Below are 26844 nucleotides of genomic sequence, written 5' to 3'. Positions count from 1 at the left end.
GTTATTCGAGATTGAACAGAGGAGTTATCCCACTTTTATCCCACTTAATTGTAAAAATCCGCCCTGGAAAGAGCTTTATCGTGTAGATTTAATCAATTACCTCGATTTTATCCTCCGCAATAGCCTTGAAATGCCTCAGACTTTCAGTTGTTTGAACCAAATCCCCCAATAATCTCTCCACAAGTGACAGTGCATCCACTGGAAGTGCCTGTCTGTACCCCAGATTCTCCAATCTTTTCCTCAGTATTCTGTACCTCGAGGTGATACTGTGGCAGTCGTCAATCCCCACTTGCTCACACATTTTGATGACTAATTATTTGACTAATAATTAAAATAGTCCTTGATTTTTGTGTATTTACAATTCGAACAGTCATAACCTCACATTTTATCAAATTGGAGGGAAGAGAAATCTATTTTTTTGTGACGTCTGATCATAAAATCTTCATCACTCGAGTGAATTCCCCTGAACTAGCACTAATTAATTAAAAAATCACAATTTTCAAGCATTGTTTGAAGGTGTAAACACTCGCTGCGGCATTTCACGGAACGTAAACAACTTCAAATACCACTGGGTGCATTTTTAACGGATGTTTTGGTAATCTCCCTCCCCCACTCTTTTTTTATCCATCGTGTTTGATCGTGTTGTCACCCTAAACACTTCGCAAGGGATTCAGAACCAATTTTGGATATTTTCCACGTGACTTTGATAGAAAAATAAGTTTTTAAACTGAAATTCTTGTTAAATCGTGTCGTTTGCAAGTGGAGAGTGGACGGAGCAATGATTTTACAGTGATTTAGTGGAGATTGTAGGCAATTGTAGGGTCGTTAGAGGTTAGAACCTCTAAAAATTGGGATTTCGGCAGATTCGGGAGAGATGGCACCCACCAGGAACACGATAATCGTGGAGAGGCTGTCCTCAGTATTCTCCACCCCCGAAAATAAAGAGGATCTCTCCGAGGTAATGAATGGAAAATTGAAAATGGTAACAACAAGTCGTAAATAAATGGAAGGAATAATGGATGAATAGTTCAGTAAATAAAAGAAAGGATTATAAATTTTTTCTTGCAATAGTGCAACTGAAATGAAGCGTAATAAATCGAATGACTAGTGGAAGAAATTGAAGTTATGACAGACAAATTCTCTAAAATTCTTGAGGAATTTCTAGAGATTTTACGAAGCCCAAAAAATATTTCATAATCTTTGAAATATCGAAATCTTGAGTAAAAATAGAAAAGTCTGTCAATCCCTTGAAATACTGAGAAATATTTTAGAATCGTTCCAAAGTTGAAATCCTCTAAAAACCTCTTTTCTTAAATTTTTTGAAGTCTGAGCATTTCTAAAGATTCTACGAACCTCAAACAATATTTCATAATCTTTGAAATATTAAAATCTTGAATAAAATTTTTTTAAAGTTGAAATCTGAGAAATATTTTAGAATCGTTCTAGAGTTGAAATCCTCTAAAAACTTCTTTTCTTCAATTCTCTGAAATTCTTTGAAGTTTGAGCATTTCAAAAGATTTCCCGAAACCCTAAAAATAATTTCACAATCTTTAAAATATTGAAATCCCAAATAAAAATTGACAAGAACCATTAAATCCCTTATAAATAAAAAAAACCTTCAAATTCCTCGAAATCCTAAGAAATATTTTAGAATCCTTCGAAAGTCGAAATCCTAAAACCCTCTTCCTAAATTCTCTAAAATCCTTTGAAGTCTGAGCCTTTCAAAAGATTTCCGGACGCCCTAAAAATAATGTCATACTCCTTGAAATATTGAAATCTTGACTAAAAAAATTAAAAAAATCCCGCCAAATCGCGAAAAAACATTTCCTAATCCCTTGCAATATCGGAATCCCTCCTAAAACTGTTCGAAATTCCCGAATGACCGTTCCAACTCTCTCCCACCGCAGGTATGTGGGACGATATCCTCAGACATCCTGGCAGGTTCGACAAAGCTCTGCGACGTAGTAGAACAACTAGGAGAATTCCTCACAAGTACCGACATCAGCCTGCGTGAGAATGGGGTCCGTTCGCTCTCCACAATAATCCAAAAGCTCCCTCAGGACTTCCTCAGCCCGCAGGAGCTCGAGCTGCTGACGTCGTTCTACTGCGATCGCCTGAAGGACCACCACAGCATCATTCCCTCAGTGATCCTGGGACTGCTATCCCTCGTCCAGATGACGAATCTCCCTGCTGACGCACCAGGTAGACTCGTCCACACCCTGGCGCAGCACGTTCGCTGCCAGTCTGAGCTCCAGGAGACCCGCAGGAACATTTACCTCATCTTCCAGACCCTGTTGGACACGCGAATCGACGCCCTGAAGGCGCTGGGCCCTGACTTCGTCTACATAGTGATATCTTCGATGGATGGGGAGAGTGATCCCCGCAATCTCCTGCTCCTCTTCGGAATTCTCCCAAAATTCATGAAGGAATTCCCTCTCGGGCACCTAACCGAAGAGATGTTCGAGGTGATTGCCTGTTATTTTCCAATCGACTTCACGTCAGGAGGAAAAGAGGGTAAAGGAATCACGAGGGAGGACCTCTCCAGAGGCCTCGAGAGGTGCCTGTCAGCCCTCCCCTCCTTCTCCGACTCCTGCATTCCGCTGTTGCTCGAGAAATTAGACTCCAGTCTAAAAACAGCAAAGCTGGACTCTCTGTCCCTGCTGTCCACTAGCTGCTCGACATTCGGGGTTGCAGGTCTCAAGGAACACCTGGACGAGATCTGGATAATGCTGAGACGTGAGGTGATGCCTGGGAGCGATCAGGACGTGAGGACAATGGGGCTCCAGGCCATCACTGACGTCTCAAGAGTGCTGTCAGGGGACCCAATCGTCTCCGAGAAGTTCGTGGGGAAGATCCTAACAGACACCAAGTCCTCCTTCTGCGACGTTCAGTTGAGTCTCTTCTGGCCAGCTGAGAAGCTCCTGGAGGCCGTCGCCAAGGGGGGAAAGGAGAGCTGCATTCACGTCCTGAGAGCTGTGATCCCACTGTCTCTGGGGCAGTACTCCACGAAGACCAGGACTGCTGACAAGATCAGCCTCATGGAGACGTTGAACAGTTTCATAAAGATATCTGGGGCCCATGGGTTCAAGATATCTGATGTGCCTGAATTATCCTGGACGGATATACCTAATTTGTACTTGAACGAACTTCACGAGGGGGAGAATGCGCTGAAGGCGAGGGCTCTGGTGGGTCTGGCTGCTCAAGTCTCCTCTTTATCGGAACCCCATCGTCAGGGGCTTTACGGGAGACTCTGCGAGGAGATCGATGCTGGGGGGGAGGAGTTGGAGGCAGCTTGTCACTTGGTCCTGTCGGTTTATGGGAGAGAACATTGTGGAGAGGTCCAGGGGCTCCTCCAGGAGCGTCTGAAGGTCGATGTCGATGTCCCGGGGAAGCTTCTCGAGAACAGGCTGAAAGCTCTCTCGTCAGTTGCCAAAATTCCGGACCTGGGGGCTGGCATTCTCCCCTGTGTCCTTGGAGTCGCTGTTTCCGGGGGGTTTGAGTCCTCCTCAGCTGCACTGAGGTGCCTCCAGGGACTGCTGCTGGATGAGAAAGGGGAGTTCGATGTTCATAATTACTTGGAGCATGATTGCGGGGCTGTCGAGAGGCTTGTGGAGTCTGTGGGAGATGGGAATGTCGAGAGAATGCGACTGGTCGCCAACATCTGTTGCTTGATTGTGAGGAAGCTGAGGCCTGAGGCCCAGAGGATCGTTGTGGAGAGGCATTTTAGGGGTTTGAGGGCCAGAATTGCTGAGGATATTGTGCTCCTCGAGGGGATTCTCACTCCTCTGGCTCCTGAGGTTGTTGAGACGATCCCAATTGACGTTCTGGAGCAGTTCTTCGAGATCTCTTTGAAGAGTCCTGATGGGGAGTCGAGGTCGTCAGCATGCAGATTGGTTTCGATTTTAGTCAATAAAATCGGGGAAGGGGAGACCCTGGGGAGGCACTTGAGGGTCTTCAGGGAGGTTTTGACGCAGATTCTGGAGGGGGAGAACGGCGGTGGGGGCAAGAGGGCTGCTGTGGTGATGCTCACTTGGCTGACGAAGAGTCTCATCCTCAGGGGGAGCAGGGAGTCCCAGGATTTTCTGGATTACCAGATTAATGTACTGAAGAATGAGGACGTTGGGGAGTTCGCTGGGGAAATGTTCAGGGTGCTTATTGACAGGGGGGAGAGGACCTTGACTGAGGAGAATCGATGTGCTGTGAAGATTTTTTACAAGCAGAGGGTCTTTCAGAGTGTTATTCAACAGAATGGGCAGTTTGAAGGGGCTGCAAGGCAGAATTATCTCATCGCTTTGAGCCATCTGGTGCAGGAGATTCCGGTGGAACTGATGAGCATGCATTTAATGAAGGTTTGTGGACTTTTAGTCATGGGGGGTTTCAACTGCTCAGATTTAAATAGACGCCGAACGCATGAAGTTATTATTAATTATTGTCGTTAATTGAAATGTCTAGTTGAAAAGACTGAGTTCCCTAAACCTCTCAAAACGTCAACGATTCAGACAAAAGATTAAAGAATGAAAAATCCTTTGAAAAAACAACTATTAATACTAAATTCTTGATCTGTTATAATTGCTAATAGAAAAACAAATTGAATCCTTGTACGATATTAATCATTAATGGATTAGTTCAGTGGTTAAATTGTGTTGCATTACGTCGTCTGTTGAAAATATTGTAATTTCACAAAAACTAGTTGATATGTTGTAATTGAAAACTTCAGTTGAAATGACACTAGTTTAAATGTCGCCTAGTTGAAAAGACGTGCCACCGGGAGTTCTTGTTTATTTTGTGGGGATGAATTATTGCAGCGGGTGACGAGAATGACCCCATAGGGAGGTTGAAGAAATCTATTTAGGAAACATTCAGTGAAAATTTTCATTTTAGGGATTTAAAATTTTTTAACATTTTTGTCAATTAAATTGGCGACTCCCCGACATTTCTTCATTGCATATTTTTTCCTCAAAAACTCACTGCATCCCCTTTAGTTGAGGTTTGAATAGACTTTCTTCCCCTAATTTCAATAATTATTTGCACAGATTGTCCCATCTCTCGTGGAATCCCTCTCGATGGAGAGCAACCAGCTCCTCCTATCGACCCTCACCACCCTGGAGCAGCTGCTGAACACAAAACACGACATTTTCATCGAGCAAATCCAGAGCTTCATACCGAGATGTTTAAACCTATCGACCCACCCCAAAATGCAAATAAGGATAGCAGCCTTGAACTGCCTGCACAGCTACTGCAGTTATCCGACGACGATAATAAAAATGTACAAGAACGACGTGATTGACAAATTGTCTGAGACGATTGACGACAAGAAACGACTGGTGCGGAGGGTCGCAGTGAAGACGAGGACCAGGTGGTACCTCGTGGGGGCCTCTGGAGGGCCGGACTAACATCCTCACGAGTAGATTAGGAACAAATTGTGGAACAGCTGTTGTAATAATCCCTTAATGTACAGAAACAGAAAATAACGTGAGGGTTAATTGAATAAAGAGCATTGATTTTATGTAATTGGATTTGCTTTCGCTTCGGACATTGAGGCGGGTAATGCGGTTAGTAGGCGACCAGGATGGGTGATGGTAAGGTCTATCAATTCGAAAAATCACAGTAGAATTTTAATTTCAAGTAAACGACTCGGGGCAAAATTAATTGTGAATTTAAAAGAGTGATTTTAGTCGTCAAAATCACAGATGGGATTGAGTTTTCTTTAGTTTTTTCGATTTTTCAAGTTAAAAGTTGAATTATCTCTATCAATTCAAAAAATACCATTAATATAATCATTAATTTCAAGTGAAAAACTCCAGGGAAAATTGATTGTGGATCTGAAGCAGTAATTTTAGTCTTGAAACTCTGAAATTGCAGTGGATTTTCTTTAATTCTTCATTTTTTCGAAGTTAAAAATTGAATTGTGTCTATCAACTCGAAAGATAACATCAATATAATCACGACTATCAAGTGAAAAACTCCGGGAAAAATTCATTGTGGATCTAGAGGAGTGGTTTTAGTCTCGAAAATCTCAGATTTCAGTGAATTTTCTTTAATTTCTTCATTTTTTCAAGTTAAAATTTAAATTGTGTCCATCAATTTGAACAATAACATTAATACAATCCTGAATTTCAAGTGAAAAACTCCTGGAAAAATTAATTGCAGAGTGATTTTAGTCGTAGAAATAACATTACATTGAATTTTCTCTAAATTTTTCGTTTTTTCAAGTTAAAAATTGAATCATCTCTATCAATTAAAAAAATTACATCAATAAATTCATCAATGTCAAGCAAAAAACTCCTGGCAAAATTGATTGCGGATCTAAAGGAGTGATTTTAGTCTCGAAAATCTAAGATTCCACTGAATTTTCTCTACTTTCTTCAGTTACTTTAGTTGAAAGTTGAATTATGTCTGAAGGTGTTGCGAAAAACGGGGCATATAAGTACGAGGATGGTACGAAATACATTGGTGATTGGAATGGGAGGGGAATGAAGCATGGAGCTGGCTCCTTGATGCTTCCTGATGGCACCAGGTACGACGGAGGCTTCCACAATGGCTTGTGCTCAGGTCTGGGGGTCATTGTGTTTCCTGATGGTGCCAAGTAAGTTCTTTGTACTCCTGAGGCTTACGAAAGCGGTTATTAAGTTGCGGTCAGCTCATTTTCTTGATAGTAGACTTGAAAATAATCCAGCTGAGAGAAAATTTCAAGAACTCTCTTTAGTTGGGACGATTTTCCACAAAATTCTCTGCCTCACGTCTCACTAATTAAATTCCTGGACTAGATGAAGATGCAGAAATAAATATATTGAATAAATGAAGTGTAAAAGGAATTATCATCTGATTTTACTCGAGCCTTCAATAATTTTTTTGCAAGTTGATAGTTAATGAACTTTTATTTGCAATTCGATAAAGATTCGAGGGAGAGTTCATGCAGGGATGGTTTCACGGTCACGGCGTCTTCTGGCGGTCTGACGGAATGAAGTTCGAGGGAGAGTTTCGAGGCGGTCGGATCTGGGGACTCGGTAACAGGGCAACTGATCCAAACATTTTCATAAATTCGCTACAACCTTTTCGCCAGGTGTCAATTGGTTTCTGGGTGCAGGTCTGGTGACTTATGCAGACGGATCTCACGGATTTCCCCGAAACGAGGGATTCTTCCAGGATTGTCGTCTAGTTCGTCGACGAAGGTGTCCCGACGCCATCCAGAAGGCCCAGAAGATCTCGCTTATGGCTAGAGCACAGACTGCTCCGTAGAATGAATTAATTGATTAAACGTTTAATTGTTAATTAATTGTTTGAATGTTTAAACCTCCCAGTGTAATCAATAAATTTGTTTAGAAAATTGAGAAGAATCTTCATATTCATCGATTCATTGGGGTAATCACCCCCATTAAGCATCTGCCTGACAAACGAATAATAAACAATTAATTTTTTTGCACTAATTATTCGTCTTTAGATATACATAATCGATCTGTAATGTATGAAAAATCTCATTCCAATAACTCGTGACTTTTAAAATTCATAGTAGTCTCCCCTTAATTAATTTCTTTGCTAGATTCTTCGGAGATAATCTGCATTCTTCTTTGCATCTTCATTTTTCAGGCGTACTCTCATGTATCACCTACTCCCAGAGTTTCTGTTTCTGTTATACTTTTGTATTTGCTTTGTGGCTTTGCCACTAGTTTTGTACAACATAATGTGCAGCAATAAAAATCAATCAATCAATCAATCAATCATCTGCATATCTGTTCAGTTGTTTATGAGAATCGGGGCCTACCCCAACAAAACGCCACCTGAAGTCATGCTGAGTACGCACTGCCGCCTCCTCCGCGTCTCGCATGTTATCCTGATCCAAACTGATATTTTCTGGACCGCAATATGGCCGCCCGTTGAACTCCAAAGGGGTCGATTGTCGGCGAAATAGCGCCGGGCCCGAGGTTTCGCCGCGCGTCTTTTCAATTCTAATCTACCCACCACCGTGTCCGCCCACCCGAACCCCAATAGACGAGCGATATAATTCCCCGACTCTCGTCCTGTCTAATGACAAATTTCATTATCGAAGATATTTCCAGCGTTTCCTGAGTGCGTTTGCACGGGCAACGTTTCGACTGGAAAATAACAAATTAAAGGAGAAAAAAAAATTCTTCGCGGTTTGCTGCACGCAAAAACCGCATGACAGGTGGTGGTGATGGAGAGGGTAAAACGAGTGAGGGGACATTTAGCAAAAGTGCAACGGACGATTGACCGTTTTATAATGGTGAAAAATAAAATTTGGGGAAAAGAGGGAATACGAGAATTTCAATCGTTTTTATCGTCGGAATAATGATGTCTAGGACCGCCATTTGCCTTCCCGTGTTTATCCCCCTTTATTGAGACTTGGATTTGGGCATTGAAAATCTCGGATTGTATCAGGCGACCAGAAATTGTGGAGAGGTAGCACTTGCAGGAGAGCGAATGAGCTTTTACAGCGAGGCATTTCCATCGATGATTCCAGTTCTTTTTCTACTCTTCGGCGTTGAATAACAGGAAATCATTAAGCGAGTCGATGATTTCGAAGGAAAGTCGGTGGAATTACGGAATTCATGAGCGAATTTAATGAGTTTGAGTAATTGACAGTACAGAAAACATTCTCATTATTTGAGGAACTCGAGGGGTTTATGATATCCTGATACTTGTTGAGAGACATCTGTTGAAATTATTGAGAACCGTGGATGGGAGAATTCCTCGGCTTTCATACTTGCCGGTTACAATTCAAGATTTTCTGGCCCGGAATACGGCCGGACGGTGCGCCATTCAGGGGTTGATTGCCTCATCCCGGAGGAAATAACCGAATTATTCAACTTTTCACTGTTAATTATTGAGTAAAAAAATATACTTCGACTCAAAACCCTTGGAATTTGCTCTGTGATGCAAAGTCACGTGAACAATTAATTTTTTAAATTTTTTCTGTGGCGTTTTTCAGTTGCAAAAAAAATAATTTGCTAAAAAAATCCGCATTTCCTCGAAATTCATTCGCTAAATTCAGGGAACAAGCAGAAAACATTGGTCGCTGTCGTTCTTTGCGGGAATCATTATATTTGAGGGCATTCAGGGGGGATGATTATGTTTGAGGGCCATTGTTAAAAAATCCGAGTATGAACATTGCGCATGCATTATTATTGGCTCTGATATGCCGATACCCCTTATTCATTCGTGGATTTGGGCATTGAAAATCTCGGAATGCATCAGGAGAACATGTGTTGCTCCGAGTATTCAAGATATGTATTCTCCAGTCAGAGCCGCTGAAAGGGAAAGAATAAATGTTATAAACATAAGCCCACTTCGGGATAATTTTTTGAACTGAATATAATTAATTATTTCTGGAGAAATGACTGTTTCAGAAAAATCCAACAGATTTTGTTTTTAAAATTGAGATAAACTCTTTTTTATTTAAAAAGAAATCTGGGTGGTTTCTGTTCGCCGGATGCGCTCGAACATTTTCTGGCCCGAAATATGGCCGTCCGGCGCGCTAACTAGAACCTTCCGTGATTGACCAGTGAATGAAGGCTACTGTCGGCCGCCAATGTGCGTTCAAATGATGTATCTTTTTTAAAAAATTGAAATTTCGTGGACAGGTGACGAGTAATTTACAGGACAGTGACGTTGAATTCAATTTAGGGGGAAAAATTATGAAATTTAACATTTTTTAGCAGCAGGAACGGAGAATTCTCAAATTCACTTGAATTTTCAAGTTGAACTAGTTGAACTGAAATTTACAGTTTTTATTGATTTTTTCATAAAACTTCGAGTTTTTAGTGACCACATTCCTCAAAAATTCAGTAGCATTTTAATATGATGAAAATTCAGAAGAGGTTTATACCAAAATTCGGCCAGAAAATGAAATTTAACGGAAAATTGAGTAATTTTGCGGAGAATGACATTGAATTCGATTTACAAAAAATTTTATTGTTACTTTTTCCAAATACTTTTAAGAGTTCTGAATAGCCCGTCGCTTGAGTCATCGGAATGAACTCCTTGATCATCAAATATAGGGGAGGTTGGGGTAAAACGGACACTTTCGACTTTTTTAAAAATGTTAATGAGGGTTAAAATGTTGCTAAAATTTAATAATTTTTTTTTCAATGTAAAGAACAATTCTGTCCCTTTGTGACGAACCTAAACTGAGCTCAATTGATCAATTTGTTTCGGAGTTATGAATAATTTAAAAAAAGTCTAGTGTCCGTTTTACCCCACCCTCCCCTACTGAATTTCTCAATGAGTTCCATATAACCCATCATTATGATTTTTCAACTGAGGTATTTGCATTCATTTTTTTTTACTTTTTAACTTCCCGGCAGGGAAGTTATTTCAAATACGTTTGAGAGTTCTGAATTCAAACAAATTCGATTTACTATATTTCATGGTATATTATTCATGGTAATTTCATTTCATAGAAATTTCAGGAGAATAACATTGAATTCGGTTTAGAGAGAAAAAATGATAAAAATCTCTTGTTCAATAATCGTAAGAAAATTTATCAATGGATTTTCGAAATTAACAATCGATTGTTCAATTCCATTCTTATTTTCGCGGGGCATGCGGTCAAGTTATAACGGAAATGGCGGATGTTATGTTTGAAAAGCTGCAGTGAAAAGTAATCCTCGAGATTCAGGCGTTTTTTTCCAGTTTTAAAGATATCTTGACTGAATCAGGGATTTCCTGAAGTTCTGTAAATACTCATTGGATAATTGTAGAAATCAGTGGACCCTAATAACACCAAAATTACAGTTACCGGTGAGTTTTCCTGTTTGTTAAGGTTAGGGTTGTTCGAAGCTTGTTTGATAATAGGGGAGAATTAACTCTTTGCTGATGATTTCAGTGGAAATGGAGTCGAGGACTGAATTTAAATTGAAAAATCCACCGACAGATGCGATATCTGCGGTGGAGTTTGGTCCAAACTCCACGCAATTTCTTCTGGTGTCTTCCTGGGACTCTTCAGTGAGATTGTACGATATTCATGCAAACACAATGAGACTGAAGTATAGTCATGAGTCTCCAGTGCTCGATGTTGCCTTCCAGGTAATTATTCCCAAGAATTTCTCTTGTTTTTGCCCATTTTTTGAGGATTTTTCATATTCTTTGAAAATCCTCATCATTTTCGTTAAATTACAGAAGCAAAACGTCACAAAATCTAACAGAATGAGACTATTTTTCATACCTTTTGAATATTAAAAAATGTCAAATGTCTTGTATTGAATGTTAAATTGCCTTGATACCGAGTCATTTTAAAATAAAATTTCAGAGGGCAATTTTGTGGGGAATTTCGTCAACTGTACCAAAAATCAAGAGAAATTTTTGTTGGGAATTTGATGAGCTACAAAACGATTTCTTGATATTTCCCTCTGAAATTTCGAGATGAATGAACTATCAAGAAGAATTCATTTTTTACATCTTTAAATATTCATTTAGACAATAGATTTCTTGACGTTTTCCTCTGAAAAATGTCGACAAAATGTTCCCAAAAAATCCAATCGAATTGACCCTGTCATTTATCGTCAAACGATTCTACTTTTTTTATTCATGTATCAACCTCCAGTGGGTTATTTACAAACGTTTGGATGAATATTATATGTCAGTTTGGTTTTGCTAGTAGTCTTTTTTGGCTACAATAATTATTTAGTATTCTAGATTCTAATCTTCTAAGTTTTGATTAATTCATGTACAATTTTAATTACTTTCTAGTCTTTTGAGAACAAGAAGTGAATCTATGGTAAACGGCCTTGGACATTTGATTTTGATTAGTTGTTTCAATCGTTCTTTCTCTTCCCTTGACAATCCCAATTCGCTCCAGTGATTTGTTGTGACTCTGTTAAGGATGATCTTCACCCTTTCTGCCAAAATTCACGTTTTTTAAATTTTTCTGGCAATCTTATGATGGAATTGACGTGAAAAAATATAACGTTTTTGCGTTTTGTCATGATTTAATGACTGACGAAATTTTAAGGTGGTGCGAACATTTTCCTGCGTTTTCTCTAAACTTTTAAAAAGAATCACAAAACTGTAGAAAAAACGCATGAAAATTATCGCACCACTACGCAACTTCGTGAGCCATTAAAGAATGACAAACCACAAAATCGTTATATTTTTTCACGTCACTCCCATCGATAATTTGCCAGAAAAATGAAAACAACGTCAATTTTGGCTAAAAGGGTGTCGAACATCCTTAACCCAGACGACGAGATCTCTAGGAAGCTTCTTACCTAGATACCAGAACGATTGTATTCAGTCTTAAAATAATGTAAATGATCTTCACACTTCAGGATGCAGTCCATGCATACAGTGGTGGTCTCGACAACACCCTAAAGATGTACGACATAAATGCAAACACCCAGACCATCATGGGGACCCACGACAACGCAATTCGTAAAATTGAGTACTGCTCGACTGTAAATGCGATATTAACGGGTGGTTGGGACGCTGCAGTGAAATTATGGGACACAAGATCACCGACTTGCGTTGGCACTTACATTCAGCCCGACGTTGTTCTAGCATTGTCGGTTTGTGGGGATAAATTCGTCGTGGGAACTGCAAAGAGGAAAGTCTGCATCTGGGATCTCAGGAACATGTCTGGAATGTTCCAGAGGAGGGAGAGCAGTCTCAAGTATCAGACCAGGTGTATCAAGGGTTTTCCTAACGAACAGGTGAATAAAACGAATGAATTGGCCTTCTCCAAGCATTTTGATTCATGCTGAATAATTCAAAACGAACTTTTTTTCGTTACTTTTTATTTATTTGGAGTACTAGGGGTTACAGGAGGAAATGTCAGAGGACTTTTGTGGCTGATGAAATTTCTTATAAAATGGCTCGACTTTTTCCTCTAGAATCACTCATTGTCGAGATAGTTGACAGGATATCAATTCACACTCAACAACATATTGAAATAGAACATGAGATCTTTAATAATAACACATTTATAAAGTGAATGAATAGTTCATATTAAATTAATTTTTTTAATTCATACATTGAATTGTTAAAAATACGTTTATAAATTGACGCAGATTCTTGAGGATATTACATTGGAAAAAATGTTTGAGGTCTTCTTTCGTAATAGTGGATTGATTTGAACACCATTTTTGAAAAAATGTCAAAATAATTTTTTTGTATTTAACGACATTTTCCATAAAAATGTCTAGCAGAATGTTAATGTCTCGAAGAAATTATCGTTGTAGTAAGAGACATCGTAATACGCAAAAAATCATCTTTTTCTTTTTCCTTCTTTTTTACAATTTTCCTAATGAATTTCTCTCAGTAACATTGCCTCAATTGCGATTTTCAGGGATATGTGCTTAGTAGTATTGAGGGCAGAGTAGCAGTGGAATACCTAGACACAACGCCCGAGGCCCAAAAGAAGAAATACGCTTTCAAATGTCACAGGATAAAAGAGAACAATATCGAGTGTATTTATCCAGTGAATGCCATCAGCTTCCACTCAACGTACAACACATTTGCCACCGGTGGTTCAGACGGTTATGTCAACATCTGGGATGGCTTCAACAAGAAGAGACTGTGCCAGTTCCACAGGTACAACGCCGGCGTGGCTGCCCTCAGTTTCAGCCACGATGGCTCAGTCCTCGCTATCGGTGTGTCGTTCTTAGATCCCAATGAAAGTGCCTCGCACCAAGACGAGAAGGAAATTTACATCAGATACGTTAACGACCAGGAGACAAAACCCAAATAAAATTAGAATAACTCAGAATTTTTAATTGATGAGGAATGAAAAACATTGACGAATTTTAATCAGTGCATTTATAAGGTACAACAAATTTGGAATTGTAAAAAAATGAATTTCTAATTTATGGATGACATTGAAGGACTGGTGAATAAATAGCAGATCATTATTTCTTAAAAAATATAGATTTGATTTATTATCTTTATTTTCATCTCCAATTTCCTCAGGAATGAAATGTTAATCTCACTTTACATCGACTAAAGTTTGTAAATAATGACACGTAATTTCATAAAAATATCAAATTAATTCAATACAAGGATTATGATTGTAAAACATGAATTGAATAATTTGTGGATGACACTGAAGGGCTGTTGAATAAACCGAAGATCATCATTTTTCTAAAAAATATACATTTATTCTTTCAATGATCATCTCCAACTGTCCCACGATTAAAATATAAATCTCACTTAACATCGACTAAAGCTTGCAAACAATCACTCGTAACTCCATTAAAAAATCAAAATAATCCAATAAAAAACTCACAATAGACAAAGATACCAGAAAATGGAAAAAGACAGTTACAATTTTTACAATAAATTTATTTTGCTGAAACAATTCATGAGAGATTGTAAACATTATTGTCTAAATTCCAGTTATTTGTGTTTTCGTGTAAAAAAAAACGAGGCCATTTGAGCTGAAGGAAGCCAGGAGTATGAGCCCCAAGAGTGAATATGTAAATAATAGAACGAATTTAAACATGATCAAGACCTCTCAAACTCTCGTCTCCCCTCGAATGCAGTCTAGGATTCTCCAGTTCTCAAGGCTCTTCAACAAACCAAAAAAATCATAGTCCTCATAAATAAACCTCTTCTCTTCCCCCCCCCCCTCACCTCTTAGACTCGAATATCGATTGAATTATACTTTCTTTTCGTTTCTTTGTATTAATTAATTTTTATGTACAAATCGAACAGCCTGGGCTTCTAGCTGGGCTCTACCCAGACAAGTAGAGTCGTAGATTATCACGAATTGTGTCGTGAGTTGCGAAGGAAATGCCCACTGCCACTGGGCCCTTCACCCAGTTCATACTGAGACCTTTATAAAACGCCATGATTCCCTCCTCCCTAGAAAAAAAAATTAAATCCAGGAATTGAATAGTTTTTTTTTATTTAAATTTTTCTATTCATTTCAACAAAATTAGTTGAAAATTGGAAAAAATGAAGTCAAATATTTATTGAAATGAAAATATTTTGATAATATGACATAAATTATTTATTTCTTACAAATAAATAAATAAATCCTTCATTAAAATCGAATGATCGGTTCATTTGATTCAAATCAAGATTTATTACATGGTAATAAATTCATGCTCTTTATTTTCAAAATAATGATGTCATTTCTGATTATTAGAGTCCCCATTTGAATCAAGAAAACATTTTTTTACATTGAAAAAACTATTAATTTCATATGGAGAAAAATCAAGTTCAAATTAAAATGCAATCTCCACTAGGAGCCATTTAAAAAAAACATTTATTGGATTCGAGTAAAGTTGATTGAAGTCGAAAATCCATTCGTCTGGGTCTGAATAAAAAAATGAATGAAACTAAGAATAAAAGAAGATAAATATTGAAAGATAACACGAAAGAAAAAATGCAGTTGAATGACAAATAGAATTAAAAAAATACTAAATGCGACTCACTGATAAATTTTAACAGCAGTAGACACACTAGTGTGATAATAAGCCCCTTTAACAGCTGATGTCTGCATTCGCCTCCTGACAATGTCCAGAGGATAGCTAGCAGTCTGTCCAACAGCACCAGCAGTTGCTCCACAGAACAACAAGGTTGCCGTTGACATTCCAGGATTAATTTCTTTGTCTACTGTTCCACAAATCGATTATGATCATTTTCACCCCGAAAATGCCATGTCGTTCAAATATTCAATTTCCCAAATGCAAAAAAAAAATGTGGACATTATTTTTACGAATGAGAAGAAGGAATACTTATTACCCTTGAAATAATTCTTTAATGTGTCATAAGTGAAGAAACTGCATCCAGCGTATGGGATAACACCGAGGATTGTCGCGAAGAAGCCTCGGTAGAAGGCTAGAATACCCTCGTTTCTGTAGATTTGTACAAACACCTGACGAAGAGTTGAGTACTCGGCCTTCTGGGTCACAGCCATTCTCGCCCTCGCCATGTCAAGGGGATAGGTGAGAGTTTGGGAGGTCACACCAGCTAGGGATCCAGCCACAAGTCGATTTATCGGTTTTCTGGTGAATAATAGAACCCAAAGATGAGATTAAAAATTTTTTAATTTATTTTTATTTTTCAGAATTGATATTTGACACAAATACAACGAGAAAAAAATTAATATTGGGGATCTTCGTAATTTTCGACGTCTCACGAAAATTAATGATTTTATTACTTAAATTTTGCATAATGAATCGTTAAAAAACATTTTGAAAATCTGATATGATGAACTGATTGATAAAATGATTTAAAAATTGCAATTTTTGAAAATTATGGGTATTGTTTGTGAATAATTTGTTTTTTTTTGCGAACAATAAATTTTTCGCCATAAAAATCATTTATTCGGAATCGTAACACATTTACTCATATTCAGAATTTTACCAGAAATCGATTTCATGCCTAGAAAAATAAGGTTTCCGAAAGTTTAAACAATTTCAATTATTTATTTATAGATAAAGAATTTTTTTTAAATGATCATTCTGTGCAAACGCAATTTGATTGACAAATTTGATGTATGAAAATGGTTGAATCTATAGTATGGTCTGTATCAAACTGTAAAAGGTACTTGGATATCCTTAAGGTCAATGTGTAGTGAAATCTCATTTAGATTAAAGATTTTTCATTTTGTTTTTTCTCTTTAATATTGATGTTTGCAATTTTATGGTTTTCTAATGATATTTTAACCTGTTCTACCCCTATAAGGAATTCATTTATTAGTGATTTCATTCCCTAAACAGAAAAGAGTAGAATGCTGTCGAAAAAAAATGAATTTTTGCTCCACTGTATTTAAATGAAAGCCTTACGTGTCCGGTCCGTTAACGCGAAGTATCCTCTTCCACTGTTCGTGGGCGGCAAATTGAATGGCTGAATAAGGCACAATCCTCGCCATGGTGGCACTATTACCACGCCACAGACTCATCAATCCATCCTTTTTGTACGACTGGACTAAAAAATCAATGGCTGCTTTCTGAGAATAAGTCATTTTAGATATCTGAAAATTGATTTTTGTTCGATCTAGGGGAGCTATCACTGTCTTCGCCAGTGCTCCAGCTATTGCCCCAGCCAAGAGGCTTGTGTAGACCCTCTGGACATTGGAGATCTGTGTTTTATGGTGCTCTGTCGCCTGCAATAAAAAACTGGGCATCAAATCGATTCTTTCAAAGATAGAATTTATTTCATCTTTGAGAAAAATTCCGCAATGAAATTTCTCTAAATTGAGAGAAATAAAAAAATTGAGAAAAATATGAGAGAAACCCTCTACAAAAAATTGGTGTTGCCTTTTTTGTCTAGGAATATAAATCAGTAGTGAAGCGGTAAACCGAGTTAAGTCGATTTTGACTATTAGCCAGTTTTTGCTGAATATCTCGGAATCTAAGAGAGATAGCAAAATTTTTCTCATGACTTTTTTTATAACGCTCTATTGGCTCTACAAAAAAGGTCATGACAAAAATCTTTCTATCTCTTTTAGATTCTGAGATATTCGTCAAAAACTAGCCAATAGTAAAAATCGACTTAACCCGGTTTACCGCTTCGCTACTGAATTATATTATGAAATATATTATGAAAAAATATATAAAATATCTTTCATATATTTTATTTTTTATCTTTTTTTTTATGTTTTTCCTTTATTTTATATCTAAATATGAATATATTATGAAAAAAAATACAATTAGAAAATATCTCTTTTCAAAGAGAATAAAAAAAGATTTGTATAATCTAGAGTCTTTAGCAAAGATCAACTAATGAACTCTGTTCTAGATACTTTCTGCAGCAATCTAACTATTTTGAGACATGAAGCAATTGTTTAGTAGGAAATAAAATAACTCTAGCTGTAATAAGTCACGATAGAAATGTGACATCAAACTATATGTTCCTTTGATTGTTTATTGTTACTTATTATTTATTTATTCATATCATTATTCATTTATCCTCTTTATCATTTTCAAAAATAAATGAAAGAATAACAAATACAATGAATCACCGATTTAAATACACGCGCGAAGCGCGCGGTCCTTTTCTAGTATAGAAAAAAATCATCTGGGGAAGATTGACATTTTCAGTTTTTAAATTTTTGCAACTAATTGCATGGAAATTTTTTTTAAAAATCCATACCCAGTCAGTATTATCTAAATTAAATTTCGCAATATATTGATATTTTTTCAAACATTTCCCTCTAATAAATAAATAATAAAACTTGTTTTCAAAACAGTGGATTATTTTTTATGAGGTTTCAAAAAAATTCTTGATTTTTTCACATCTAACGAAAGAAAAAATCAGATTTTAATCTTTGATTACAATGGAAATGTTGATTTTCACATAATATACTGGCTTAAATCCTGTTTTCTAAACATTTCTTCTTTGAAAAACCAAAACGATAATTAAATTGAGAAAAACAATTAGAATTCCGAACCTAATCAAGTGTTCTGCAATTTTTTTTTGCAATTTTCAATAATTTTTGAATTTACCGTAAGAGTAGAGCTACTTTAAAAAGCCAAAAAAATTGTCGAGGGCTTGTGTTTTTCAATAAACATCCTCAACTCCTCAGTCGCCCTTTGTAGCTCGGAATTTTTATTCACCTCAGTGTCACCAGCTTTATCCTGTGTGAAATTCCCCTTGGCATTACCCGTCATGACGGACACGTGAATCCTCTCGAGGACTGCTTTGCTGCCTTCGACAGGACCAGCTGCAATTTGTCCACTCATAATATCCGATGGGATAAGAAATGGAGCTCATCCACCTCCTTGATCCCTCCTACTCGCCCTTGACTCTCTCATTCACATTCATGTGCTGGAATTAATTCAAATAAACGACTGCATTCCACCAACAAATAATGAATACCAACGACAATGAATTTTGATTACAACCACTTGTTCTGCACAGGGAGGACAAACTTTGTACCTTAAAATATGCATGTCATGGTTTTAATATGCGCTATGACGTACGGGATTTATTCCCAATGAAATCAATAATTATCTCCCTCACTGCTGATAATTGACAAATCGTGACGTTGAACATCTCTGACCGATGAATCGACTCGGTTCAATGCAATCAGAACGAAATCAGCGTGACGAGCGATGTTTTAATCATTCCTCGACAGACAAAAATTACCTGAATAACAATATCAGCAGGGGGATAGCCCCTGCGAAGCCGCAAGGAAACGCATCGAGTTTCAGAACAGGTTTTAGCTCCAGAGAGAGCCAGACAGAGATAGACACAGAGCAGAAACTAGTCTATTTATAGACCCTCCAGAAAAAATCACACCTGAGATACTTTGTTTACGTTACTCTGCACAGAATAATAACAAAATGTGCAAGCACCGGGGATTTATCGATAAGACAGTGTCGTTTGTTGCATAAGCGTGGCTTCGGGAGGTGAAAATGAAAGAATTATCAACTTGTTTACACGTTTTACCTTTCATTAATAATTGTTATTGTTCAAAGTGGATTTCATGGTTCATTTTAATGTGGTTGGGATCAATTTATTAATTGCAGAGGTGAGTACAGAACAGAAAGGAGTCTCTTTGTAGACACTTCAGCAAAAATAATATTTGAGGGAATTTTTTTCGTTTCTCTGCACAGAGTAATAGACTTGCAAAATGTGCATGCACTGGGGATTTATTGATAAGATAATATTGTTTGTTTGTTGAGTAATCTTATCTTTAGGAGGTGAAAACAAAAGCATCTTACACTTGTTCAATCGTTTTACTTTCCGTTAATTTTTGTTAACGGTGGAAAGGTATTTCATCGCTCAGTTTAAAATAATAGCAATCAATTAATTGATTATTGCTCATCTGTGCACACACGACAATTAACAGTTGAGTGTAAAAATGCAGAGGCCACATTGTTGGAAAATAAATTTATCCTATTCAATCTGTTGTCGTTTTTTAATTTAATTTCTAATGGATCTTTGACGACCTCGTGCTGACAACATCTGAGAGTACGATGTTTGCGTTTCTCTGCACTGAATAATAGATTCTCGCACAATGTTGATGCTCTGGGGATTTTTTGATAAGATAATGTTATTTGTTTGTTTGTTGAATAATAATGTCTTCACGAGGTGAAAACAAAAGAATCTTACAATTGGTCAATTGTTTTACTTTCCTTTAATTTTTGTTAATATTGGAAATGTATTTCAACGCTCATTTTAAAATGATTGCAGTCAATTAATTAATTATTGCTCATTTGTGCGCACAGGACAATTACTCTTAGGGTCCCTCAAATGGAACGTATGCGTAAACTAGAAATTTAAAGTTAAATGTAAAAGTCGCAGAGGCCACATTGTTGGAAAATAAATTTATTTTATTCAATCTGTTGTCGTTTTTTAATTTAATTTCTAATGGATCTTTGACGACCTCGTGCTGACAACATCTGAGAGTCTATGTTTGCCTTTCTCTGCACTGAATAATAGATTCTCACACAATGTTGATGCTCTGGGGATTTTTTGATAAGATAATGTTATTTGTTTGTTTGTTGAATAATAATGTCTTCACGAGGTGAAAACAAAAGAATCTTACAATTGTTCAATTGTTTTACTTTCCATTAATTTTTGTTAATATTGGAAATGTATTTCATCGCTCATTTTAAAATGATTGCAGTCAATTAATTAATTATTGTTCATCTGTGCACACAGAAAATTACTCTTAGGGTATCTCAAACAAAATGATGTGAACGTGAATAACACGAATATTGAAGCTATTCAATCTGCTGTCATTTTCTAAATTAATTTAAATTGTCATTTTTTAAATTCAATTTCTAATAGATCTTGCCTCTCTCAGGCTGCCAACTACCCGAAAATACTCCGTTTTTACGGAGAATACTATGTTTACGCACACTAAAATAGGAAACAAATAATAAAATAAGGAAAATAAATTCACCCATACAAACAAAATGAAAAGGCGAATAACAATGTTGAAGCTATTCAACGCGTCATCGTGTGTTAAATGTTATTCCTGATACATCTTTGACGATATCACGCCGATAGTAGTGATCTTTGATAGGTGAGTGACCCTCCCCCTTCTATTTTTAGATCCTCAATGAATATCAGACAAGTCGGCGATATTAGGACGGAAGAGGACGATTGAAAAATGGAGCTGTTTAGACATTGAATAGTTCTAAACGTGTGATCCTCAGCGATTATTACACGTGAATTACAAGACAGATGTGGCCTTGCTCCGCAAACGGGTCATTACATATTCATTCGATGATACAGCGTAAAATGCGAAAACGTTTGGGGATCCTAAACAACTAATCGGGGTACGCAGAAGGTAAAATGCAGTGTGAAGGGTAATTTTCAGGGCAAAGAAGACGGTTCCGCTATTATTCCTCGCGATTTATTTGAGCTGAAGGGAATGCAGGGTGAAGATAAAAATAGAGAATGCATTCGGGGGGCAGTGGAGGTGGAAACTACCAGCACCAATGTTGATCTTGGACGTTAATTGAATAAGAACGAGCAAATATTTGTCTTTGGATTATTCGTTTGGAGTTGTTCAATGTTTAGTTTTGAGATGATTGTGTGTATTTCCGGATGGATTAACGTCATGAGTTCACGAGGTCCATTTTCGGTGTATTTTTACTTATTTCAGACAATGGCTTGGGCAACGCGGCGCATGAAACGTCAATTCAACTCACAATCCACTCACCTGAACTGATAATAATTGAAATGACTAATCAACAATTAGGAGGACTGGTAGGTAATTTATTTCTCCTTTAATCATTCGCCTGCGTAATGAGCCTGGACTATCAATTGCGGAATCTATTTCTTAGACATGAATATGGAGGGTGTCAAGTGTCCATTCTGCCCCACACCGAGAGAACACACGTTGTCAAACAAGTCTTGTTTGTCCCAACAAAATCGGTAGTTGAACATGGCCAAAAAAGAATTCGTTTCGTTCGAATTTAAAAGTCTCAAACATGAATAATTGTTCTGCTTTCGACAGCAACGAAATGTTTGGCTGAAGAGGCGGATAATTCATAGGATCACAGGATGAAAATATCTCATATAGGGGAGGCTGGGGTAAAACGGAGACTTTTGACTTTTTTAAAAATGTTAATGAGGGGTTGAAATGTTGATATAATTTAATAATTTTTTTTTTTCAATACAAAGAACAATTCTTTCCCTTTGTGACGAGCCTAAACTGAGCTCAATTGATCAATTTGTTTCTGAGTTTTGAATAATTAAAAAAAGTCTAAATTGTCCGTTTTACCCCACCCTCCCCTAGACGAAAGTTTATCAACAAATCAGTAGCGAAGTGGTAAAAGGAGATGAGTCAATTTTGACTATTGACCAGTTTTCAGTCAATATCTCGGAATCTAAGGGAGATAGCGAAATTTTCGTAATCACATTTTTTGTAGCACTCAATCGGCTCCACAAAAAATGTTGTAATCAAAATTTTGCTATCTCCCTTAGATTTGGAAATATTCCTCAAAAACTCAACTGCGGGATGAGTCGACTTATTTCCGTTTACCACTTCACTACTGAAATATTTTATCCCTAAGTTACAAGATTGCTATCATATCATTATTGTTGTTTCATTCGTTGTCTGTGATTATTAGACAGCCGAAACGAAAAAACTACTATCCCTTGTTTCGCATAAAACAAAGATTTTTCGGGAGCAAAATACGTATGGGAGTATCGAATAACGAAGGAGTAGTGCTAGAAATGACATTGCTTGCGTGTACAGAGAATGCATTTTTCTTCAACTACTAAATCTATTTTTGCGACAAAAATTTTTCATTCCGGTGCACTCCCTGTATGTTTGGCACAAAAAATTCCGTTTTTGATAATTTTCTTGGCACAAGTGAGACTTGTTTGAGAACCTTGTCGTTTTTCTCTCAGTGCAGCCGTGCAGAGAGTCAATTAAACACGCCGGGGGGAACGAAAATTGAGAGATGCCTCAATCCATCAATAATCAGCTTCACACATGCCATCACGAAACAGTCACGCGACGATTACCGTAACAACTGGCTGATTCTAATTACCTTAAATTACTCGAGAGTCGCGAACGTCCTTACCCCCCATTCGGACCGATTCCCCGACGAATCACATTATTAAAATTATATTCGCTAACTGCGTAGGAACTGTGAACGTCTCTGACGCCCCACGTGCCCCCAGAAAACCGAAAAATCGAGCGGATTGGGACGGATTCTCGCCCCGAAGAGGTGAAAAAAAGGTTTATGGGTGACTTGGAGACTAGCCAAATGACAAATCATTACCTTTGTTCGACGTTCTGGGCGGACAGGGCTCCCTATCCCTTCGAGAGACGGTGACACCTCATTATGCACTCAATTAACACTAACACTTTATCGCTCTGTTCTCCTCGGCTCTGGTTCGATAATGAGAAAAATCTTTGGATCACATTGAAATACGTCACCAGCTGATAAACACAAAAGGTTGGGGTGGACTTTTTGAGCCTGCGCGGGACCCTCACACAACGAGAGCAGACACACGACTGCACACGACTGACGAGTGTGAGCACAACTGGAGTGTTTTCGTTGGTTTTTGCGCGGGGGGGGGAGGTTACCTTGAGCAGCTCGTTGATTATTTGACTGGTGTAGAGTGATAAATCGGTGGTATTTGGAGATTTATACTTTTTCGAAGACGTGGACACAATTTTTTGAAGGATTGACCCGAAATAGTTTATGTGAAGTAAAGAAACACGTATAAATCCAGCGATATCTCCCGTCTCAATGATACGATTTGTATGAATCAAAATTCATTTTCAAGACTGAAAAAATACCTTGAAAATGAAAGAAAAGTCGGGGGAATTCACTCTGCCAATCTCGAGCAATTCGTGATTGAAAACTTGTTGTTTTGTCGGTCTGTTGAGGACTTTGAGGTTAAATTCAATGTTTTGGTTGTTTTTTTTTTTGGAGGGGGTGAAGACAGGTGGGGATAACATCAGGTGGAGATAGGTCTCCTCTGACACGTACGAAAGTGCATCAGACGTGAACTGGAGGCTTGGAGCTGGAGAAATGGTGAGGTTATTCAATTTTTTTATTTTAGGGAATTGAAGATTGAGAGTGGCTCTTTCAATTACTTTGGGTGTTTTTTCAGGCGAGGTACTTCCGGGAACAGGATATCGATGGTGAGAAGTTTGTTGATGGGAATGGGTGTAGCTGGTAACTGTTTTTTTTCGATTGAAGTGATAAGAGGTTCTCTTTGTTAGAGTTTCGTGAGTGCTTCTATCTGTTCGCTCGCAGTGGGCAAATCAAGACGCTGGATGAGCTCACGATTATCATGAGGTCCTTGGGGCTGAGTCCCACTATTGCGGAGTTGAATAAATATCTGAAGGACAAGAGTGAGTTTTTGACGTGTTTGGGGGACTCGAGGGAGGGGAAATGAGAGAGAAGGTGGTGAGGTAACAGCCAGTTTTAACAAATTGGAAATTTCTGACTGTGAGGTGCAATTTTGACGAAGGCAATTAGGGGGCCTTCGGAAGATCGTCTAAACGGTTTTCTGCGCCAATTATGATTGCTCAGTGGTACTTTTCGGTCCCTGTTGGGATGGTGAAGGCTCAGTGCCTCGGAGAGTTTGGGTCCAATGTCCAACTTGACCATCCACACCCATGAAGCCAAACTTTTATCAATTTTTTTGACAATTTTTTTGTCCAGGGAATGAAGTCACTAATAAATAATCGCTTAGGGGAGGTTGGGGTAAAACGGACACTTGACTTTTTATAAAATGCTAATGATTAATTAAATCATTAATGATCGCTAATGACTAATTATTTTTTTAAACATTCCTTGTTTACAAATAAATAATTGAAATTGTTTAAACTCTCGGAAATCTAATTTTTTTAGGCACAAAATCGATTTTTGGTTAAATTCTGGATATGACTAAATTTGTTACGATTCCGAACAAATTATTTTTATGGGGGAAAATTTGATGTTTATGAATTATTTACAGAAAATGCTCGTAACTTTAAAAAAATGCAATTTTAAGATTATTTCATCAACCTCCCTCTAAACGTTGATTTCCCAATTTTTTTGCAGATTTTTAAAATGTTTTTTATCGTTTCAATATCGAAATTCAAATTTAGACTTGCAAAGTTTAAATGATAAAATCATTGTAAAAATACATACCCATTAAATCATATAAATCATATCATATATAGTCATAAAATCATTGTAAAAATATATAATTATTACAAAGTCCTTGGATATCCTTCAGGATTTTTCAAAACGTTCCTCGTCTCGTCATGTTTTTGTTGAGTATTCTATAATTTACGGGGGTATTCCACAATCTCTCTTTGATGTGGGGAATTTTATTCATCCTTCCACTGCATTCCTGTTTCCATTTTCATAATGACCATTTTCATCAGGTAAATATTAATTTCATCAATAACTCCAGATGGAAAGATGTCATTCGCCGATTTCCTCGAGGTGATGCACCTCCAGACACAAGCGGAGGACCTTCCCAGGGAGGTAATCGAGGCATTCCGGGCTGGTGATGCCTCCAGATGTGGGACAATACCAGCCAGGCAATTAGCGCACATGCTCCTTAATTGGGGCGAGCGATTGAGCAACAAAGAAGGTGTTTATCCCCACTTTCGCCTCTCTCACACACCAAAAACATCAATTCAAACACTCAATCATTGTTGTCCTGTTGATTTACAGTCGAGCAAATATTCCGAGAGGCCAATGTCTCCCTCAATGGTCACGTGAAGTACGAGGACTTCGTCAAGATCGCCTGTGCACCAGTACCTGACTACTACTAACAATAAACGAAGAAAATTCTTCATTCTCTCTCCAACAGATTGAGAATTGATGGGCAAAGCCGGAGAATTGAAAATATCAAGGGCCTGATAACTTATCAAACGTCAGACTAAAAATTTATACAAAAAAAAATCTTTCTCTATTCAACTGAATTCAAATAAAAATAATTATAATGAAATAACTGGACAATTGCATTCAGCCATTTACCAAACTCGTAATTTATTTTTTTAATTTATTTTCTGTAGGTTTTTGTCTGTACGTTTCTCTTCGTAGAGACCCATAACATCAATTCAAACACTCAACCATTATTGTACGTTTGACTTACACTCGAGCAAATATTTCGAGAGACCGATGTCTCCCTCAATTTTCACGTAAAGTACGAGGACTTCGTAAAGATCTCCTGTGCACCATTACTTGACTACAACTATCAATAAACGAAGAAAATTCTTCATCTCCTCCCCAACAGATTGAGAATTGATTGATAATTTCTCAAACGTCAGACTAAAAATTTACACAAAGAAAATTCTCTCTATTTAATTGAAGTCAAAAATAATTATGATGGAATAACTAGACAATTGCATTGAGTCATTTACCAAACTCGTAATTAATTTTTTTAATTAATTTTCTGTAGGTTTTGTCTGTACGTTTCTCTTTGTAGAGACCCATAACATCAATTCAAACACTCAACCATTATTGTACGTTTGACTTACACTCGAGCAAATATTTCGAGAGACCAATGTCTCCCTCAGTGGTCAAGGGAAGTACGAGGACTTCGTAAAGATCGTCTGTGCACCAGTACTTGACTACTACTGACAATAAATGAAGAAAATTCTTCATTCTTTCCCCAACAGATTGAGAATTCTGTAGTGAAGTGGTAAACTTGGATAAGTTAAAAAATGGAACTTTCTCAGGGGAGTTAAAAAATTTGACAACGTTCGAGAGAACTTTCGATTCAAGCAACAGAATTTTTTTCAAAAATATTTGACTTGTTCTAGTTTACCACTTCACTACAGAGTTAATGGTCAAAGCTGGGGAATTAAAAATATCAAGGGCCCGATAACAGAAAATTCTCTCTCACTTGAATAGTATTCAAATAAAAATTATAATCGTCATGAGATAACTGGACAATTGTATTCAGCCATTTATCAAGCTCGTAATTTATTTTTCAAATTAAATTTTTTAATTGAAA

At 37.4% G+C, this 26844-nt stretch overlaps 6 protein-coding genes across 12 annotated transcripts in view; 4 read left to right on the top strand and 2 right to left on the bottom strand.

The window, feature by feature from the left end:
* The window catches only part of LOC107037524 (centrosomal protein of 135 kDa), a 29886-nt gene extending 29226 nt beyond the window's left edge, over positions 1 to 660 (bottom strand). For all 4 annotated transcript variants that reach the window (XM_015256146.2, XM_015256119.2, XM_015256129.2 and 1 more), the window contains exon 1: positions 101 to 660. In XM_015256146.2, coding sequence (XP_015111632.1) covers positions 101 to 301 — 201 coding nt within the window. In that variant the 5' untranslated portion in view covers positions 302 to 660. The remainder of the gene's footprint in view (positions 1 to 100) is intronic.
* LOC107037542 (MMS19 nucleotide excision repair protein homolog) lies at positions 401 to 5511 on the top strand. The gene is made up of 3 exons (XM_015256158.2): positions 401 to 958; positions 1908 to 4349; positions 5034 to 5511. The coding sequence occupies exons 1-3, from the start codon at positions 875 to 877 to the stop codon at positions 5391 to 5393; spliced, it is 2886 nt and encodes a 961-aa protein (XP_015111644.1). The 5' UTR covers positions 401 to 874; the 3' UTR covers positions 5394 to 5511.
* A 10-nt stretch (positions 5512 to 5521) lies between these two features.
* LOC107037559 (MORN repeat-containing protein 4 homolog) lies at positions 5522 to 7718 on the top strand. 2 transcript variants are annotated; one of them, XM_015256190.1, is made up of 4 exons: positions 5522 to 5579; positions 6403 to 6586; positions 6898 to 7007; positions 7088 to 7718. In XM_015256190.1, the coding sequence occupies exons 1-4, from the start codon at positions 5570 to 5572 to the stop codon at positions 7237 to 7239; spliced, it is 456 nt and encodes a 151-aa protein (XP_015111676.1). In that variant the 5' UTR covers positions 5522 to 5569; the 3' UTR covers positions 7240 to 7718. The 2 variants fall into 2 exon arrangements, with proteins under 2 accessions (XP_015111676.1, XP_015111668.1); XM_015256182.1 differs by lacking the exon at positions 5522 to 5579 and having other exon boundaries at positions 6268 to 6586.
* A 2865-nt stretch (positions 7719 to 10583) lies between these two features.
* LOC107037969 (mitotic checkpoint protein BUB3) lies at positions 10584 to 14108 on the top strand. The gene is made up of 4 exons (XM_015256816.2): positions 10584 to 10758; positions 10844 to 11043; positions 12285 to 12665; positions 13301 to 14108. The coding sequence occupies exons 2-4, from the start codon at positions 10849 to 10851 to the stop codon at positions 13700 to 13702; spliced, it is 978 nt and encodes a 325-aa protein (XP_015112302.1). The 5' UTR covers positions 10584 to 10758; positions 10844 to 10848; the 3' UTR covers positions 13703 to 14108.
* Positions 14109 to 14271: 163 nt separating this feature from the next.
* On the bottom strand, positions 14272 to 23409 carry LOC107037950 (mitochondrial coenzyme A transporter SLC25A42). Of its 3 annotated transcripts, none has more exons than XM_015256788.2 (6): positions 23154 to 23409; positions 18519 to 18729; positions 16746 to 17065; positions 15700 to 15962; positions 15390 to 15570; positions 14272 to 14814 (listed from the first exon to the last, which is right to left on the bottom strand). In XM_015256788.2, exons 2-6 carry the CDS (start codon positions 18642 to 18644, stop codon positions 14685 to 14687), a joined length of 1020 nt encoding a protein of 339 aa, XP_015112274.1. In that variant the 5' UTR covers positions 18645 to 18729; positions 23154 to 23409; the 3' UTR covers positions 14272 to 14684. The 3 variants fall into 3 exon arrangements, with proteins under 3 accessions (XP_015112274.1, XP_015112290.1, XP_015112281.1); XM_015256804.2 differs by having other exon boundaries at positions 15390 to 15567; XM_015256795.2 differs by lacking the exon at positions 23154 to 23409 and adding an exon at positions 21581 to 21742.
* LOC107037979 (calmodulin-like protein 4) lies at positions 23287 to 25830 on the top strand. Its single transcript, XM_015256827.2, has 5 exons — positions 23287 to 23915; positions 23995 to 24025; positions 24107 to 24238; positions 25291 to 25473; positions 25557 to 25830. Exons 1-5 carry the CDS (start codon positions 23913 to 23915, stop codon positions 25655 to 25657), a joined length of 450 nt encoding a protein of 149 aa, XP_015112313.1. The 5' UTR covers positions 23287 to 23912; the 3' UTR covers positions 25658 to 25830.
* Positions 25831 to 26844: the final 1014 nt, after the last annotated feature.

The sequence above is a fragment of the Diachasma alloeum genome, unplaced genomic scaffold (assembly GCF_001412515.2).
Source record: "Diachasma alloeum isolate Michigan unplaced genomic scaffold, Dall2.0 Dall_scaffold_00177, whole genome shotgun sequence".
In the NCBI taxonomy this organism is placed as follows: domain Eukaryota; kingdom Metazoa; phylum Arthropoda; class Insecta; order Hymenoptera; family Braconidae; genus Diachasma; species Diachasma alloeum.
Note: the sequence above shows the minus strand (reverse complement) of the source record. Positions and strands in the feature narration are given on the sequence as shown.